The 13967-nt window shown below is 31.1% G+C and overlaps 1 protein-coding gene across 17 annotated transcripts in view; it reads right to left on the bottom strand.

The window, feature by feature from the left end:
- The window catches only part of LOC147068296 (NAD kinase-like), a 64246-nt gene that overhangs the window by 14067 nt on the left and 36212 nt on the right, over window positions 1–13967 (bottom strand). For 11 of the 17 annotated variants that reach the window (XM_085953269.1, XM_085953272.1, XM_085953270.1 and 8 more), the window contains one exon: window positions 1367–1450. In XM_085953269.1, the coding sequence (XP_085809395.1) occupies window positions 1367–1450 (84 nt within the window). Of the gene's footprint in view, window positions 1–1366; window positions 1451–2762; window positions 3298–10328; window positions 10620–13967 lie in introns of those variants that run through there. The other 6 variants (XM_085953281.1, XM_085953279.1, XM_085953276.1 and 3 more) reach the window with 5 other exon arrangements.

Genomic DNA, 13967 nt, shown 5'->3' with positions numbered 1-13967 from the left:
TCAATATCATATATATTAACAAAACAGTTCACTGTAGTGATAATATGTGATATGGAAATATATAATACCTTAAATAAACTACTTTACACATGGCATCCCTAAACATAATAATGACTTATTGAATGATAAGAATGGTATGTATCTATTTAGTATCTACTATCGACACCATCGTCAACTGCCTTCTATAGATTTACTAATCTATAGAAAACAGTGCATCATCATTCATCACATTATACCATTATCTAAACATAATATTTGAAGAGCCTGAAAAGTGTAATATACTACTGTATAAGACAGCGGGGATTTCGAAAAACAAACTTACTAATTACAACGTATCGTTTTACTACCTATACTAGCGCTTTGCCGATATTTTTAAGAATTCTCGAATCTCAAGATTAGTTCATTAATTTATCGAGAAATATCCGTTAAGAGATCAAAATTGAAAACTGTTCTTTAGCGAGCACACATTTATATATTGTATTCTAGAGGAAATTATTTATTGAATATCGTATCGTATACCATGATCTCACGTAAGTATGAAAATGCTATGTATAAAAGTGTGACCTACAATATCATTGTCTTGTCATTATTATCTGAACACCAATAATGGTTTTCTTCACATTTATGACACTACCACAAATCATAAAAATAAAACTTCTCCTTTCTTTCTTTCGACCATGTCCGATCCTAATTGGATCATATGGGCCTCCACAGAGTGGAGGTTTGTATTGATAGATTTTGTTTTTACGAGAAATGGATGTCAGCCACTTGCTCAACCGATTAGTTCCATTACTCTGACTCATACATTAATTGAAAAACAATATGTGTACTTGTCAGAACCAGGATTCGAACCTGAGACCCACGACGCAATAGACCAACACTTGCCGCGCGGCCATCGTTGGTAAAATAAAACTAAAATCTGACAAACAAATATTTTTTACCAATTTCTATAAGTTACTTTCTAATGGATTTATGTTTTGTACTATTCCAATTTAGTCAAATGGATTCAAATTCCATCAAGTACCTTCGGTCGATAGTATTAATATTCTATAAGTTACGTTGGAGACTTCTTACTTTCGTTGAGACGAAAGCAATCTAATATCTACAGAAATCAAAAGATATTCTCTGACCCACGATACGTGCAATATCATGTAATTGTAATATGACTGAAAACATCTGTGCTAGGTCAATATATGATCGTGAAAATAAAAGAGTTTGAATTGAATAATTCTCTCTGTAAACCGAGGAAGGGGAAAATAAAACTTTTGCAAAGTGATAGCGCATGGAAGCGAGTCGTAGACACTGCCTGTGATAGCTGCTGCAGTCTCCCTTTTCATTTCTCAAACAGGTATGTAGGTATACTTACATGACCATGGCTGAGTTTTTCATAATCCTCCCGCATGGTCCAAATTGCTGAATGGGCGAAGGCGCGTTCAGCGACCTCGTGCGCCTGAAAACAACAGAAAAATAAACAAAATTATTTACAAGATTTATTCAGTCTTCACAATTGCATAAATTTATCGACATTTAGATGTTTTACATAAGCAGAACCAAAACCGACTTAAGTACTACTTAAGGACAACTCTTTGAGAAATATGCTTGTGGCAGAATCCATATCAGTTTTATCAGTCCCTGGCCAGAAATAAAATGAATAATAATTATGTTAATTACTGATAATTATTAGTTATTACGTACTTAAGATTGCGGTCATAAATAAGCAAATAAGTACCCACGAAGAACTACACATGACTATATAATTTAAGTTGATTTTTTAAATAACCAAGATAACTCAAAATATGGTTGACCAAAATAAGTCAAATTAGTAATTCAATCATATCAACAAAATTGATAGACCATTATAACCCTGACCTACAACATTTTAAATAAATAAGTATAATATCAAGATACCGCCGAAAAGTGGAAATATATGGATCTCCAGCAATTAGAAAAATAGAGACTTTTTAAAATATCTTTTGATAGGTGAGTCTCTAGATCGGTTGCCTCCAACCTATTAGGTATTCCCCTTCGATTTGTTATTTGATTTAAATTAATCCAAAAATATAGATGACTGTCAGTCACATCAATGCGAACAATTATTTTCCTCCAATGTAAATAATTAATTATTGATTGTGAAGTTCAAAAGTTCAAAGCGTACAAAAGTCATAAAACAAGCAACATTTTAAAATTAATGTAAGTATGTTTTTTTAACATGTTGCAATATTTATGTTGTCAAATATTCTTCATATTATGGTACATATTACATTAAAATACGAATAAAACAAATTAAATTAAAGGCATTGCTCGCTTGTATTCATATTGTCTTGTCGAAAACTACGTGCAAACGGTTGAATAATAATAAAAATAAATATTATTATGTATATGCGAAAATTTCGGTATTTCAGTATTCAGTGCATTCGCAAAAAACTCATATTTTTTATTATAACATTAGTTCTAAAACTACTATTAGTTCTAATACATTTTGGAGTAATGCTATTTTGGCAACAAGTGAAATAATATTATTCATACAATTTAAATACACATGTAGATACAATAAATAGGTGGCATAAAATATCGTTAAAAAGGGCATCAATTCGGTTTAATTGTGACTGGAATACACACGTTTTCCACACACAGGGGTGAATCGCCTCTTCAAAATTCACAGATAAAACAGTAATATTTTTCAATACAATGCCCCTAACTACGGTAAACTTTACTACATTCGCAAGTCATGGAGTACATTAATAAATATTACCATTTCTTACCTATACCTACCCTTAAAAGAAAAGGGAATTATCTTAATCAATCACATTATGTCCGGAGACGATTCAATACTATTTAATTAACACACAATGACTAGACAGTTTTACACGATAATTAAAAAATCGTACACCACAATTTAATTGTAATTTGGAAGAACAATGTTACACACATAAACAACACGAACAGGAAACACAATATTATTATAGTCGTAAACAATATAACATAACTTTACTAGTTACTACACAATACGGTTGCACATACAAGACTATGTAACTTTTCAATACCACTTAACATGTCACAATGTACAATGATAATTAAAGTCGGTGTCCAGCGTAATATTCCATAAAGACAATATAGATTAAACATGGAAAATGGCAACACGTCATAGTGATTTTTTTCTTTTCTAATAATTACACAATGTTAACAATGATGGCTGACCACATACCTACTCGCGGATAGATGGATTCGTACTGTTTTACCCGAATTACAAACTTAACAGAAACAACTTGATTGTGCGACGAATAACTCTTTACTTGCAAATGAGTATCCGATTGGTGGAATATATACAATATACATATTCAAGCATGTGTGACTTGATTATTACGAGTATTATGACCAAAACTCTTTTAAATATCAACGGAACACTAAAATTGAATGACATTTTATTTTGAAATTACACGATACGCCTTTGACTTCTGTGGTAATTAATATTAATTAATTGTTTATACCTACTAGCAGAAATGCCTGTCAGTAATATAATAAAGAGTCACGTATAGGTTAAAAAACATCCCCCCCCCCAATAGGTATGAAAAACGAGACGATTATACCCTCACCCAGGGAACTCAGAAATCTCTGTCTGTGAAGAATTATCTGTTCTGTGTAAAAAAGAATTCATAAATAAATAAAATGGGCGGCAGCCGATATTAACAATAAAGTGGGAATAGACTGCACCAATTTTGACTCATAAAATATAAATTATATTATACAATAATGTTGAAAGTTTTTTTTATCTAATATATTACTGTGTTTACCGGTGTCTCTATAATGGTGTTGTCTTGACTGTACTTTTGTTTTTTTTTTTTTTAATTATTATGATATTAATGTTTAATGGTTAAATGTGTGACGAAAAATTCTCTCTTGATATTCAACGCCACTTTTACTTTTGATGCAATTGTGCATTGTGTGCCCTGCTTTATCGTATCTCTTCCGAATTGAGTGTTGGTCGCAGCATTCTACGATACATATTTAAAAGGCTGATAGCACGGCAATACATTGCCGTATTCACAAATGAAGAATGTCAAAGTCGAGAATGATTTGGCAAAAGTATTTCGATAAAAATCACCTCATCGAAAATGTAGAACAGACTAGATAATTACCCGGTAAATTAGTTAAAATATATCCTGGGTATTTCATTTCTTTTTTTAAACGGAAGAGAAATTTATAGTAAATACTTAAGTAAGATTTGACAAATCCATATTATTAAATGAGTGAATGCAATGACCATTTGAAGTAAAAACGAAGATGGACACTTATTATATTAATTAAACCATTTCTATAACAATGATAATATTATTTACCTAGTAGGCAACTACAACGTATTCTCAAGTAAGAATATTATCAGGCCGATAAAAGAAAATGGAGTACCTACGTAATTACTAATTTAAAAAAAAATACACACATACTTAAAAATATACAGATTGTACATACATCAGTTATATTAATACTAAGTATTTGTTATACTATTTTAACTTAACATGATACATAGTATAAATCTGTTACCGCGATACTGAAATTTAGTTGTAAAATAATTACAGAGTGGCGGTTTTAGGTATACGGAGGTCCAAAGCGCTGACAGGGTTGTAGGTCCCCTTACGAGCATATTTCTAGTGTGCTAAACCGCCATTTGGTATGCATACCTACAGTTATGTTGCCAAGCAGGGAACACAAAATGAACTCTTATAAAATCTTCTGTGTAGTCAGAGTTTTTATCCTTCGATCGATTTTTTCACCCAGATTGTGAAAAACACAATATATATTTAAGATTTTTGTTCTTTCTGATGAAGCGACAGTCTCGTCCGATTCACGGATAACCATCACTGCTTGTATAGTCAAAGACGATGGCTTAGTCAATAATGAATGCGTCGACGTAATAATGAAAGAATGGTTCGAATTATCCGACTGTGACATTCACGCGGCTAACAAACAAATCTCGCGGTCTGATATTATTTTTTTTCAAAGAATTTATAACTTCTAAGATAACTATTTATTTGCGTGGGTATTTCGCGGTTGCTGCATTATTCCGAAATTGATAATACCAAACTAAATTGGTATAATTAATTTTATTTCTTGTAAACTCATTTTGTTTTAATTATAAAGGAGACAGACACTCCAATCTGTTTTAATGAAATTAATGTGGTCAAATTTTACATTTTCCAAATTGTGAAGCCAGAAATTCCGCACCATTTTTAAAATATTATTTTGAAGTCGATTACAGACGGACAAAGCAAATGATTAAATTATACACGAATATATTGTGGTGATTACAATAATGGGAAATATTTTGCAAAATTTGAAAGAGATTTATTGGAAGGTTTTAGAAGACATTCTGGCCATTCGGATTACTTCGTTAATGATTAATTATATAAATAATACTTCTACATAGTACATACCTACATACCATACGCATGACATTTTAGGATTAGGTTCTAACTTTATTGGGCCAATCTTTTCTGTTATTTTATACGAGGCACATTCCTAAATTATACATGCCACCGTTCCTAATAATTAACAAGAATTTACGTTGATCATTCAAGATTTTAAATTATCTCAGATATATACATACATAATTCGGTGGTGTTTGGGCATAACCTGATAACTGCTTTTTTAGTCATTTTATGTTAAGAGTAAAAATTGGGTCACTATAGTATTATCTTCCATTTGGTAATAACCCGATATCTATATTTCACTTAAAATGCTCAAAACGCTATTGTAATAATATGATGATTTATGTGAACAAAGTGGTTAGTTTGGTCAAAACATGACCAAAGACCTTATCATAGTTAGATCACTGATAAGTGACCTTATTTTCCTAATTAGTGAAATAATTGACAATCTAAGTATTGTCATATTCTTCTTCAGTTATTTATTTTAAAATGTTTTTTTTTTTCAATTTTAAACAAAAAAATGAACTGAAATTTATGTGGGCAATGCAAAGCTTAAAATGGCTTTCCTGTAAATTCAACATTTTGCAGTCAACAGGTTATGCCCAAACAACACCGATATATACATACTAGAAAAAAATACGACGCCCGATGGGACTTGAGCCTGTGAATAGTTTATTAAATTATTAGCAATTAATACTTTATAACTAAAATGTGAAGTGATCCAGGCGTCGGTTAATAATTAGGGCACTTAATTGGTACTTTGATTTAAAACACAAAAACCGGTGTTTTCAAATAATGTATGTTCAATATGAAGAATGTTACATTCTCAAATATTGTGAATTATTCGTTGAATAAAAGAAATAGTTGATCTTTCCTCATATTTATTATGTAATAATCAGCGCTCGAAATGGAAAAGTTTACGAACCGGAGCGCTCGAAAATTTTCTGAAGATATTAACAAGGTTATCAAATTTTATGTGTATTTTATAAACATAGTGTGCTAGATTTTTTTGTTATATCTTTCTATGGCATATCTAGCTCAGACGCTCAAATTATTTTGTCCGTGAGACGGAGCGATAACTTTACAGATTTCACGAACCGGAACGGCGCTCCGGTGCGTTCCGGTCCATTTCGAGCACTGGAATAATATGATTGTGATTATTTATTCTCTCCAATAGCACAGCACAGTGAATAAGTATACCTAATACTTTTATTTCACAAGTTCGTACATATTATTGGGCGGTCAATTCTCCGAGTACAAGTGATAATCATGGGTAAATTCGGCATGGTGGCTTAGCTGTTATATCCAAATTCCTGCATGGGTGCTTAGGAAACCCTTTATTTATCAGCTGACAAATATTGGATATCTGCTAAGATAATGACATTGAATAGTTATAACTAATATGAACTAACCTACCACAATTAAAAATACATCAGATAGGTATGTGTTTTGATTTGAAATAGTATTATTATGTTTGTTGAGATAAAATAATGTTGCCACAGACTGTATGACTTGATTGATCGATGTGACGTAGAATTTTTGAAATAGACAATGAAGCAAATTTAATATGGATTGATCAATATTTCCTTGAGAAAATAATCTATACATACTAGTATTTAGTTACCTCTACTCTAGGAGCTCTGGAAAATCTATTCAGGCAACAAGACTAGGAAAACCGAGGAATCCGAATGAGGGGCGAATAGGTAGGTACTACCCCAGTTACCTGAGTATTACGAAAGCCGTCGTTGTCTTTGCAAACAACCTAAAAGACCTCCAAGGGCTGGCTGTCACAAAGTAAATTTAAAAATAAATTTCCGGAAGAAAAAGGTAACGATACGTGATTTTCCGACCTATCAGCGATCTGAATTCAAATGGGGCGCTTCAACAAAATGCTTACGTCTATCTCGAATTCGAATAACATAATATTATGTATGACGAGTTAGTTGAAGAAAATGTGTAATATCAAAGGCTAACAAACAATCATCACAAAACTACTGTATATTTACACACATTTACTTTATTACTTTATAAATTTATTTACATGCTCTGTCGTAGAGGGTATATAAATAATGATTTATTTTTTATTTGTAATTGTATTATACCTACCAACATTTGAATGATATAATATATTATATACCTATGTATCAGTGGCGAAGGGTGACTTTTTGAAAGAGGTAGGCTGTGGGAGTAACCATGCTTGTCAGATATATTTGCGGGAAATAAGAAGATAACCCAATATTACTACTACTAATGAATAGGTACACTAAAACGAATAAATTTCAAAAGCTTAATTGGTTTGTTATAATTAGTTCATAAAAATAAGCAATTAGTGTAATTACTTATGTATTTTACTTAACATTTATAAACGTGACATACGCTCAAAATATATTACCTATCATCTATGAAAATATTCGTTGTTGTATATATATTATGTTCCATAACAATTTATAATTTAACCCGTAAAACTAGACATTTTAAAATACTTCTATATTTAAAACACAGACTTAGGTAGGTACAATATCAGATATCTAAATTGTCTAATGAGTGAACTAATAAATAAATAAAAATCACGAGATAAATTATTTTATGTTTTTAACAACAATCAATACATATTTATGTGATTGAATCCCATAGAAATTATTTTTTAAAATATCTTATTAATTATTTTGAATAAATGTGCTCTCGCGACGTAAGCGCTAATGAAACAGCTTGTACATTTGTATGCGGGACGCGAGACATTTTGAAATAATGACAAAAAAACTTAATATTGAAAAACCCGTCGATTCACGCGAAAATAATCCTATACAATATGTGAAGCGGAACGAGGTGTGTTCTATTTTTTTAAACTTTCGAGAGATGCCATAGATGGTGCTTATTGAAATATGGGAAAAGATCGTAAAATTATGACAATTATACGATAGATGTCTTTGGGCATATTGAATATATTATTATTTGTGACTATATAAATACGCCAACATGAAAATAAAAATTATTTTTCTTAAGAAGGTAGGCTTTAAATAATCGCCTAGTATGGAGTCTTCGCCACTGCTATGTATAGAGTTGTTTTAAACGTAAGTTAGTTATTTATTTTCAGGTATACCAATAGGTAATCATTTTTATTGCACGGCAACAGCAATAAGTTTTAAAAACGTAGAAACAAAATATGTACTTAATGATAAGTATGTAACTGAGTACGTGGGTACATACTTAGAATACTCGGTATGGCTATTAGTACTAATATATTTAAAAATGTATATTACAATATAATATTAGATAATAAATACACTAGGTATATTGTTAAAATGGAAAGTTTTACAAACCAGTGTGACCGAATAAGCACCTACCTTACACTTTTCGGAAAATTTGCGTTCATTTTGAATTGGAGTATTTTGTATAAATTTAATATTGTAAACCCCATATTGCACACTGATAGGTGCATGACGACCAAAACCCGAGCCAGTATGAAACGCTTCAAAATAAATAAGTCGACCCATAAAACAATTTATTTAAAGTACATACTTACTACTTTAATAGTAAAATTACTGAACATGATTTTATGAAAAGAAACTACACATACCTGTTTTTGTTTTATAACAAGCACAGAAGACAAGAAAATTTAATTTCCATCATTTTATTATCCATCATGTACAGGTGGAAACGTGCGGATAGCGACATCTGTTATAATTTTACCGTATATTCATTGACCATATATCAGCTATTTGACCACGACCTGTAGGTATATTACGCAGAATTATTTACTGCATAAGTTGTTCAGGCGGCGGGTACTCTATAGTCTATGTCCTAAGTAGTGTCATAGTAATAATTTTAATGCTGTTAATTAAGATTGTAATAGTACGTAGCACATCGTGAAGTTTTCGTTTGATTTACATATGTATTAACAAGAAAACGCGGGAAAAATTAGCACACATTTAATCAAATTCTGTCAAAAATTAGAATAATCGTGACTTTGAATAGGTAACCACTAATATATTATAAAATAAAATAACACATGCTTGTAATCATATGACAGCAGTAATGCCATAAACAGCAATTTAATAATACTTGGGATATCATAGAAAATCAACAGATTCCTTCTTTTGTGCCACCCAATCGATTATCACATTATTATCGGTTGGTTGCCCGGTACATTTTGGTGGTATTGCACTCATATTAGTAATAAATTAGTCTTTGGAATTATCAGACATTTGCAATGAATGAACCAACACACACGTGTTTTTTGAAAGGTTGACGGTCTAAAATTTAAAAAATGCGATAATTAAATAAAATGTTCGTGTCTTCGACAAAGTAAGGCCCGTTTCAGACGGGACACCGGTGTCGCGCTCGTATATAATAAGGAGGCATTTGTATTCGAATAAAAGGGCCTTTGTATTATGTTTATGAACGACTCGAGATAATGAGTCAAAGCGTGTCCGGTACACGTTTCCGTCGGCCGCTACATTCTCAAGCCGCCGATACACATATTTTTACGACCGCAGCCAGTTTTATGTTCTAATTTATATCGCGAAATTATGCAGTGACTCATTAGCTCTGGGCGTTCATAAACATAATACAAAGGCCCCTTTATTCGAATACAATGGCCTCCTTATTATATAAGAGCGCGACACCGGTGTCCCGTCTGAAACGGGGGTAAGGACATAATACCGAACTGAACGAATCGAGCAATTATAAATACAAGAAAAAAACCAACCGACTTTTTATTGGAGAAAACAACGGTAATCAGTGGTCATTTATTAACACAATGATAACGATGTACTTACCTACATATTGTATAAGATTTATAAACGGAAATACGCAACTTCGTCGTAAGTCGGTTTACCACAAAATCGTTACATATATTAATTAGATAGATAAACAAATAAATAGTTACATAATAAGATATCCCACCTTCTAGCAGCTTGTGTGAGCGGAATCATTGTGGTAGTCTTCTTTCAGCAGGAAATATAATCTTCAGAACATTTTCATGACTCGTTATTTTATGATTGATTAACTGAATTATCTCGACTGACCATACAGTAATTTATTTAAATAATATTATATGGTGTTACAAAATCATTATTATATTTACAATTTTGTTTACATCTGAGTAGTGTCACTATGGTAAATATTTTGTATTCTAATAATAAACACCGCCTACTTAATAATATTCACCAGAACTATCTTTTGCAATGATTTTATCTATAAGATAATAGATCGCATACATAATATAAATCATAATTTCTGCAGTACATTCAGGAGTTCAAAATAGAATATAAGTATTTAGTATTTTAAAGGACGTACGATTGAAAAATAAACAATTAATACACACAAATGCCTTTATATTATAAGCTATAATACCTATGTGAAGTAATTTCACAAGAAAATTTGCGTATTTAAATTTTAATGTAAACAGATTCAGGTGATTCGATTAGTATTGGATCATCTGAGAACTACGGGATAATAATAACATAAGTGAACACTGCTCACAATATAAAAAAAGCATATAAGGAAAATGGTAAAAGAAATACATAGAATGAAAGAAGTGTAAACATATAATATGATTTATTAGCGACTAGAAAAAATATTGGCATTGTTGTTTTTTATAAAATTAATTTAGGATAAAATCAATAATGATTGATCATTTTAAACACTAAGTAGCGTATAATTGACGATTTTTTCCTGTTATTGTATGAACGCTGACAAAAAAATTACATGTTATTTTTGTATTGGTAGATTTTATCTGTTGTTAGTCAACGAAAAAATCAAAACATTTTATTTTTTGCACTGAAAGTGAATTTGGGAAAAACAATGTTTTTAGTAAGTATTTAAAATTGTGAGTCAGGGTATGGACCTAATAGGTTGAGCAAGTGGCTGACATCCATTTCTCGTAAAAAACAAAAATCTGTTAATACAAACCTCTACTCTGTGGAGGCCCATATGATCCTATTAGGATCGGACATGGTCAAAAAAAAATAAATTAAAATTGACATTCCAATCAAATTCTATGCACAATAATCATGCGTATGCATTGAAAAACTTATAAAATATCTACATTATGTATTATGAAACGATGTTTAGTATCAAAATAACAATATGACGTATTGTATAGCCAACATGCATAGACAGAGAAACAAAATTATAAATGTGATGTAGGTATATAGCAGTAGCGAGGGGCGGAGGTAGGCTGTTAAAATTCGACATAATTAGTACACACTATACTTTGTCAGTCATACTTATATTATTACAATTTGCAGATGGTGCTGGTTAGTTTTTAAATTTCAATTAAACCCTGGCTAAACTAAACCATAATGGATTAGGTATGCTATGGACAATTCAACAAACATAGTGCACACCTTTTCAGCCATGAAGTTGAATTAAGGATACATAATTCATTAAGCCCTGTGCTACCAAATCATAATCGATAAAAATATTTTTCTATCTATAAAATATCTAAAATTATGAATGGTTTAGTAGTATAATTTTAGATATTTTATAGATAAACAAATATGTTTTTACTATTACGTACTATGGCTTGGAATAGGCAGGGTTTAATTGGATTTTAAAAACTAACAAATACTATCCACACATTGTAGTCTTAGTTCAATGAAAACAAATACGTTTAACTGACAGTACTGTTTAGTATGCACTATATATTATTTCGGATCCAGCCTACCTCGACCCTTCGCCATTTGTATACAGGTACTTATTTATACGACATATTATATTATTAATTTCCCTTTTCCATGCGTAAAATGGTAGCCATTGTTATAATAATACTCATAATCTAACCATAATTATTGTATTATTCAAATGGATAGCGTACATTTTGTTTCATTACCATATAATAATTATGATAGCTAAATGATCTTTAGTTATGTAAACAATATTACATAATCAATTAAATAATCAAAACCACAATATTAATAAATTTTCTAGTTTATCAATAAAATTTACATTGTAGAATCACGCTTTACACAATTACTATAAATTTAATTATCAATGATGGTTCTTGTTTTGAACAGAACACATTCCAAGACGTGTAGATGTAAATCACAATAACACATTTTGTATTATAAAATTATAATATATTATTATAGTGGTATTTCATTGATTAAATTAAAACAAACGGTATTATAGAACTTTACTTTAAAAAAAATTAATGATAAATGGATATTTAATAATTTATAAATAGGTATTAATATAATTTTATAAAAATTTATGAGATTAATCTCACTTTAAATCACATCATACTAAAAACACACGCATGACTATTGCTAATTAACACTGTGGGCATACTGTGAGTAAAACTGTTAAATCTGGTAGGTATGTAGGATTTTGTTTGTTGTGATCGATCATTCGCGCGCGATAACCGAAGAAAACTAAGTGCCGGTCGTAAGTGCGCGATATCGGTCGCCAGGCGCCCCCGGAGGGGTGCGGGGCGCCGAGACCTCGGGTGCCAGATCCAGTGGGGCGCCCTCGAACAGTACCAAACCGAGTAGTTAGTTCTTGAACCTTAGAAAACTAACTAAATTTTAAATATTTAATAAAATAATGCATCTAAAGTAAAAACCTGATCACGTTTAAAAATGGAATAAAACTTGTATAGGTTACACGAAGAGCGTCATTCGCCACCCAGGGTGTTCCCTTTTGGCATATTCCTATATTAATTATATAATATATAAATATACGTAAAAACTGTCAAACATAACAACTACTACATACTGTTTTAAAATACAGCCTGTCTTACAAAAAATAAAATAAACACACTCCTTCCAATTGGTGCTTCTGTGGTTTCCGTAAACAATTCATTGAACCAAGTTACAATTCGGCAATAGTGCCATTTTTGTATGCAAAATAAAGTTAGTATACCCGTATCTTTTCAGAATTTGCATGAAAATTAAGGTTCCAGTGGTCCTTTTTATCATTGTCATATGTTTAGGCTCTAGGCATCATTACAGGAGGAAGTTTCCTTCCACATCGTTGACTAAAACACATTATGTAAACTAAACAAGAAAAGCATAATTAATGAAAAAAATAATGAGTAAATCAAAAAGCTAAATTATGTGGGTACTTATTTGTAATTTTACATTATCGCCAGTTAAATATTAAATAAGCTAATAAGCAGTAGGTATATACAGAACAAATTAATAATATGGAAATGCGAAAATCAGTCACAATATCAGTCACAATAGACAATAGACACGCCGCGTAAATCAAGTCTGTGAAATGAACGAGCCTTAAATATTTTTGAAAGATAATTCTTCCACCGTATCTATTGGCCTATTAAGTATGGAAACAATTTGAAGACAAAATAAAACGCTGTGCTAGACGACAACCGAAGATTTCACTGCAGTTCAGGAGGATCCTAAGAATCGATAATTTTGAACACATTGCACTACACGCTATTTTTATTTTTTCAAATGGGACGAACCGTTCTACGACCATGCCGATGGCATGGTACAATCATTGCATTTTCATTCAATCCCTGATTCGGTCTTGGTTTTATTGAAGAACTCGGAACAATTTTTGGTGGGTTATAAGAAAAAA

The sequence above is a fragment of the Rhyacophila brunnea genome, unplaced genomic scaffold (assembly GCF_057557595.1).
Source record: "Rhyacophila brunnea isolate RB1 unplaced genomic scaffold, BYU_Rbru_1.0 scaffold_3, whole genome shotgun sequence".
Lineage (NCBI taxonomy): Eukaryota > Metazoa > Arthropoda > Insecta > Trichoptera > Rhyacophilidae > Rhyacophila > Rhyacophila brunnea.
The sequence above is the reverse complement of the archived record's forward strand: the minus strand, read 5'-3'. Positions and strand labels throughout refer to the sequence as shown.